The following is a 6,711-nucleotide window of genomic DNA, read 5'->3' as shown; positions in this document are numbered from 1 at the left end:
ACATAGAGGAGTTGGCAGCTGGTTGCTATTTGCGTTAATGTGTCATTAATACAAGACTGCAACACGTGGTGTATGAAAGCCAATTTACCGCAGTCAGTACTTTAAGATTGTGTAAAATGAAACAACTTATCACCACATACAGCACTTTGATGGATGCACAAAAGGAAGGAAGAGGGGAAGTGAGAGGGGGTGGAGGCGTAGTTACTCAACGCTTCTTTCAAAATTCAAAAACACTGTTCACAGCGAGTGATTATTTCCACATAACCTGCACACCTCTCACCTAAATTACCATCATCCATCTCTCTCTGCAAACACATACACACAGCTCACTTCACTATCCGTTCCCATCACCTGTCCAGAGATGGAGCTGTGAGGAGCCAAGTCGCCTTTGTTTGCCATTTGTTTAAGCGGAGTCCCTAGATATTCATCTTAACTGATCACTTGCAATGTTTGGTAGAGGCTCTACATTGTTCCCCAAGAAGAAGTCCCCCTCTTCGGCACAACGGAAGGTTAATAAAACGCCAGGAGGAGGAGAAGGAGGAGGAGGCGAGGAAGCAACGACAGTCATACTTTTCCCTCTCCACTATCCATCGCGGGCGTGCGCGTCGATTTGAGCGCACACGGGCACGTGTTGGTTGTGCATGCGCTCAAATCGAGTCACATGCAGCGGTGGCGTCTGGCTTTGGGAGAAGGGAGGCAGCTTGAGACGATACCCCACTTGCATTCTGATAGCATTATGAGCTGGGTGGGGTTGTGGACCTGTTAAATATATATACACAAACACACACCCGTGCAGCATCAGGTTAAGAGCGGAATGGGCAGAGTGCAAGTGTGTGTATGCGTGTGTGAGGTAGTGGATATGGTGGTAGGGGTCCTTGTGGAATACATTTTCATAGATAGATTGATAGATAGGTAGATGAAAGACATGTCTTATTGAATACAGACATAAAGGAGGCATACAAACCCATGACGTCCGTCACAACTAATCACTCACATGCACTACTTTAACCACGCGTGAAGAGGCACACACATACACACACTCACGCTCACAGAGGAAACGTTGCACTGCAGACCAGACTGACGTGACTACACTGCCAGCTCACTCTGCCTGCTCTGATGAAAATAAACCCCCAGTCAAAACTGAAGGCGAAAAAAAGAGTTGTTCCTCTGTCAAAATCATTCTAGGATCAACAGACGAGATTTATAAGAGGCTTATGCGACCATCAGTCATAGTGATATGATGTAAACTGCCCATAAGAATGCCCTTGCTTTCCACTTATGCCTTCTTTCAGAGTCCTTGGTGATGAAAATGTCCCCTGATTTGTAGTTTAACTTGAAATACGCAGACGACTACAAAAATATACGCCGGTTATCATAAGCTCGTTTTTTTTCCCTCCCTTGCAGATGCACGCAGCTCAGCGCTCCTCGTCGTTCTGTGCTCAGTCTGGAGCGGCGCGGCTGTAGCAGCAGAATATTTGGCTGTAAACAGAAACAGTGTTGGGGTCTCGATGCGAAACGTGGGTTTTTAGTAGACGGCGAGTGATTCGAGGAGGATTTTTTTTTATTGCAGAGAGAGAAGCTCGTGTCATCAGTGCAAGCTGGTGAGGGAACACGATTTTCTTAACATTGTGGATGTGTCTTTTCCCCCCGCTGGTGCGCGGGAATCTGTGCCATAGCATCGTTTTTTAATTCATTTTTCCTCTTCATTGCGAGAACTCACTGTCCGTTTTATAGCCGTAACTCTTGTCCATACGATGTCCTAGCTGTTTCAGGTCGTGAGACGGTCTTTTTGATGAATGTCAATATAATCTCTTTGGAAATCATCACGTAGGAGTCAGGGAGAGAGGGAGAGCGAGATGGTGAAAAAATAACAAGGAATTCCAATCAAAAAATGTAAGAGAATTTTTATTTAGCGGCCAGTGAAAAGAGATTAGTGCGACAGCAGTGGAAGTTAAATTGTGCTGCATATAAAATGGGCGGGCTTTTCTTTATATTAGGTCTGCACAGCCTATTCTAAAACTAAATAGTCTGCGCTTGGACATAGTCTGTTTGGTGTGCGCTTTATTTACAGATACGGTCGGTGAACAGCAATAATTTGGAGGGGGATGTCGGTACACAGACCAGATTTGGTAGTTTAGCAGAAGATTTCTCCTTTTTTTCTTTTTTTTTCTTTGCTGCTGACAGACTGAGAGTTGAACTCACTACGGCACCACCAATGAACAGTGAGAGAGACCTGCGCATATCGTCAGCAGCCGCTTCTCCAGCCTCAAGCTAAAATTCGTCAGATCTGAGATCACAGAGGATTTTTTCTCATTCAGTCCGGCTAGAAAAGCTATTCGTAAAAGTTTGAGGATATAGGCAGCGGGCAACGAATATACCCCGACTCATCTGCTGTAAGTGATTTCTTCGTTTTTTTTTTCTCGCCTTTCTGTCAGGCAAAAGCGCGAGAGAACAGTCGGATTCAGAAAGGGATGGTTTGTTGCTGGACACCGCTATAACCGAAGACGAGTTTTACAGGGGAGGAAGGGGCAGTTTGTCGTCGAAATTAGAAGCGATTTGGGGGATTTTTAAAAATGATTTCTGTGGAGAACACGAGCTGCTTGATGTTTTGAAGGGAGACAGCTTGGTTTCATCACCACGGACAGCGCTCCGAATAAAATAGCATCAACGTACATTTGCTTAATTACTCTGCCACGCACGAATCCGATCGTCATGCATGTATTTAGAGCATCCATGCAACGATGCCAGTTGCATGCCAAATGTCTGTCCGTGTCAAATATGTATTCATATGTTGTTGGGGACAGGGTGACATTTCCTCTGAATAACTTAGAAAGTGTGCCTATGCGGGATTTTCTCCTCCGTTCCTTAATCTGTAGTATTCTCGCTTATCAAGTCCTTGTCAGCCTCGGGATTTATTTTCATTTCATTTCATTTTAACAGAGCAGTGCATGTTCATCTCACTGTGCATCCCGCTCACTGTGCATCTTGGCACACCACAGCCAAGTATCAGGGGTATTGTCTTCTATCTGGGCTGTGGTTCTTTGGCACCATTTTATGGTCGTTTGTGAAATTTTAGCGCTTTTTTTAATAACTTAGTAACTGGTCCTCTCGTGGACACACTGAATATGCTTTCAGGAATGGATTGTGATTTGGGGCATTGTGATCTACATGCACAATAACCCTTTCTATCGTCTGTACACTTTATGACCCGACTGCCACAGCTAAATGAATAGAGAAGATGCAAATATTGGTCTTTTAGGGAGATTTGGTTTAATACTGCGGTAACGCAGTTTCAAATTATAGGGTATTAGAGGAGGCTGTGTACAGGTGCTACAAGCTCACGGGGGTGTTATGTGGTCAGTGATGTGTTTCCTTGTTATTTCTGCTTAATTATTATGCGCTACAGATGCAGCCATATCCTATGCATATGGATTAAGCATCAATTATGAGAAATGTGTTTACACCGTATGCCTTTTTGGTAATCAAAACGTTGATCAGTTCTTATCTCTCTCGTGGCTTGGGTGTAGAATGTGGCTCTGTCAACGTGACATGTAATGCAAAATTTGATGTCAAATCTTTGATGTAATGTTGGATGTAATGGCCCAATACATCAGTGCATGTGGCTTGGCTATTTGGTTTTTGATCCATGTGCTGTCAGTGAATCTGTTAGTGATGTTGAGAGTCAGGACCAAAAAACCTCACATAAAGCATCCTGGTCCATAATCATGTTTGCTGGTGTTTTACCACATCCTATTTGCTGACACTGAAATATTAGGAATGACGGTGTGCCACTGGCTCATATGACTTGATAATGATGTCCATTCTCTCTCTCTCTCTTTCTCTTTCTCTCTCTTTCTCTCTCTTTCTCTCTCTCTTTGTCTCTCGCTCTCTCTCTTTGAACCCCAGCAGTGAAAGGTCTTCATATTGCAACCATGTGTGGACGGGGCCGGACGCTCTTTCTGTATCTGTGGGCTTGCTTGCTTTTTACCAACAGCGTACTGTTTGGGAAAAGGTAAGAATAAACTTGAACTTGTGATTGCACATATCCTGTATTTCTATCGGATTCACTGGACAAATCATTAAACTCACAAATCTGCATAAGATGCCTCACAGATTCATATCTATGTCTTCACACTGTTAACATGTTTTGGTTTTGAAGGCTTGCACAGTGCTAGAGGGGGAAAAAACAATGTTGAGGGTGGTCATTCTTGTAGGCATAGATACAGCCCATACGATCATGCTATTATTGGAACTCTAATTGCACATCACGATTTGAACATCAGATTGCATCAGGCAAAAAATAAAAAATAATTGTGGGCACTTTTATGAAAAAGCAGAAGTACCTTTTAAAGCTGGTGTCTTTGCTTACAAAATGGTCAACAGGCTTGTACTGTAAATATGTCAGTGAATCAGCTAAACATGGAGGTAACTAGTTCTGTTCACCTGAAATGCTGATAGTCTGTCTTACTACCTATTGCTTGGTGTATTGGGCTCCTCTCTATTAAAGCATATTCACTGTGGTTGTAACTGGGGCATCCTCACAGGACACCTCCATGCTTTTAATTGCATAGTGGTAATATTAAGTGGCGCATAGTGGGGGGAAGATGAAAGCCAAAATAGCCTCTATCAGCTTTATCACAGTGTTACACTTTTTTTGGTTCACTAGCCATGCAGGACACTTTTACATTCCTAGATTTCAGTCCTGGGTTGTGTACAGTAGATGGTGTGTGTTGCACAGAGACATTTGGCAAGGGTTATTGCACATGTGTTTTTTGACGGTGGCTTCAGGGACAGCGGGGGTTGAGTTACACACACTTCTTCTCAGTGTCAACACTGAAGTGTTGGACGTCAGCTAAACCTGAAGCAAACCAGCAAGGACAGAGAGGGAGAGGAAAGTTGAAAAAACATGACACAATTTAAAAAAAAAATACTGCCATGCATTAATTCCTATACGATTCAACAGCGAGAAAACATAAAAGCATACGGTTAAAGATTCAAGAACACAAATCAGACCGTTCCAAAAGGACAAGTGATTTATTAAATAAGACCATTGGAACTTTAACCCCTTTTTAAATCACGTGTACAATATTGGAGAAACTAAAGGGATTGGATCTGCCTCACAGCTGAATAATCCAGGAAGGCAGTTAACTTCACTGGAGACGACTTGATGGTCCAGAATGCTTTTTCTGTGTCACAAAAATACACATGGAGCATGAAGGTTGTGTCTCAGATAACACGCCTTGAGAACATGCAGAAGACATATAAAATGTTTCCCATTTTAAATATTTGATGAATTGCAGCATCTCTGTATTTTTAACTCATTGTTTCCAATTAAACACAACAGCAGCTTTAGCTTGCGAAGCACTGACTTGCAAATAGAGGGTCTGATTCATGGGGTTTGATATGTTGTACATTAGAGAAAATCTAAAAGTACTCATTACCTTACTGAGGAACTGTCAACGCAAACTGCTAAGCAATTATCACCCAAAGATTTACTGTATAATCCAGTCCCCTTTTTGAAGTCAAATATAAAATCACGAACACAAACACACAGAGACGCGCGCGCACACACACACACACACACACACACACACACACACACACACACACACACACACACACACACACACACACACACACACACACACACACCTTGGGGGATTTAAACAAGACACGGTAATCAGGAAGACCTAGATCTCTGCTACAGCATGTTGCCAACGAAAGAAATTGCCTTATAATTAGATATCCGGCTGACAAGATAGACAGATATAGAGAGAGCGAAGGAGGGAGAAAGAGAGAGACAGATACAGGTTAACAGAGAAAGAGAGACACTGGCAGAGAGTGTGTGAGCAGCATTGTTGCTGTTCAGATGACCTGTAGATGGGGATGGTGTACAATGTTTCAGTAGGAAGTAGCCCCTGGCTGATAAACATGTGTATTCTTCCACATCACCTTTTTTCTGTATTCTTTTCTTGTCCTCGACATACAACTCTAACCTCTACACTCAACTATTTCCCACATATAGCTTAAAAAATATCTGCCCCTAATGAGGATCAAAGTTTGTCAAGTTAAGATAAAATAAATGTCATTCAAGAAATGTGAAAAATGATTTAATAGATAGATTGACAGTGAATTTTTCCAATTAGTTTTACCGATTATGAATATTTTCATTGCATCCTGTTAAATACCTGTTGACCGTAAAGGAGCGTGGCTTGTATTCTATATTGGTGGAGATTATAAGAGGAAGGCTATATTTTGGGGTGTCTTACTCTAGTTTGGCAAATCTGAAAAATACCAGATAAATACTGTGAAAATGGGAAATACACAAAACTAAGGCAAAGTAGACTGTGATTTATTTTAGTCTTAGCTGATGTGCCATGTATGCGGTTTGTGCTGTCTGTTTTTATACATAATTGGCTCCTCAGACCAGAACAAAAAAGAAAAAAATTATTATTATTTTGAATTACAGCACTTCAAAGCAGTTACCGACTGTGTTTATGGGCGAAGAAATTGCTCATCAGTCTCTAAAGTTTGAATGCTTTTTTTAAATGTATTTATTAATTTTCAGAGAAAAGTGGACACTTGTGAATTAAGGGAAACTGGAGGCAGAGTTAGATTAAGCATCTCTTAAAAACCCATGCGGATGTGGATGGTGCATCCTTATTTACAAAGAAGTGTTTAGCACGTTAATGTTGAAATCTGTAGGCTCTG

General features: G+C 41.9%; 1 protein-coding gene across 6 annotated transcripts in view; it reads left to right on the top strand.

Moving 5' to 3' along the window:
- Positions 1-1,395: 1,395 nt before the first annotated feature.
- Positions 1,396-6,711, top strand: part of gabra1 (gamma-aminobutyric acid type A receptor subunit alpha1) — a 47,077-nt gene continuing 41,761 nt past the window's right edge. Inside the window, exons 1-3 of one of the 6 annotated variants that reach the window (XM_086309220.1) lie at positions 1,397-1,601; positions 2,185-2,393; positions 3,907-4,012. In XM_086309220.1, the coding sequence (XP_086165346.1) occupies positions 3,933-4,012 (80 nt within the window). In that variant the 5' untranslated portion in view covers positions 1,397-1,601; positions 2,185-2,393; positions 3,907-3,932. The other 5 variants (XM_086309224.1, XM_086309221.1, XM_086309222.1 and 2 more) reach the window with 5 other exon arrangements.

The sequence above is a fragment of the Aulonocara sp. 'chitande type north' Nkhata Bay genome, linkage group LG10 (assembly GCF_057382095.1).
Source record: "Aulonocara sp. 'chitande type north' Nkhata Bay isolate Kocher_YH1m ecotype deep benthic linkage group LG10, A_spYH_male_GT1.1, whole genome shotgun sequence".
In the NCBI taxonomy this organism is placed as follows: Eukaryota; Metazoa; Chordata; class Actinopteri; order Cichliformes; family Cichlidae; genus Aulonocara; species Aulonocara sp. 'chitande type north' Nkhata Bay.
Note: the sequence above shows the minus strand (reverse complement) of the source record. Positions and strands in the feature narration are given on the sequence as shown.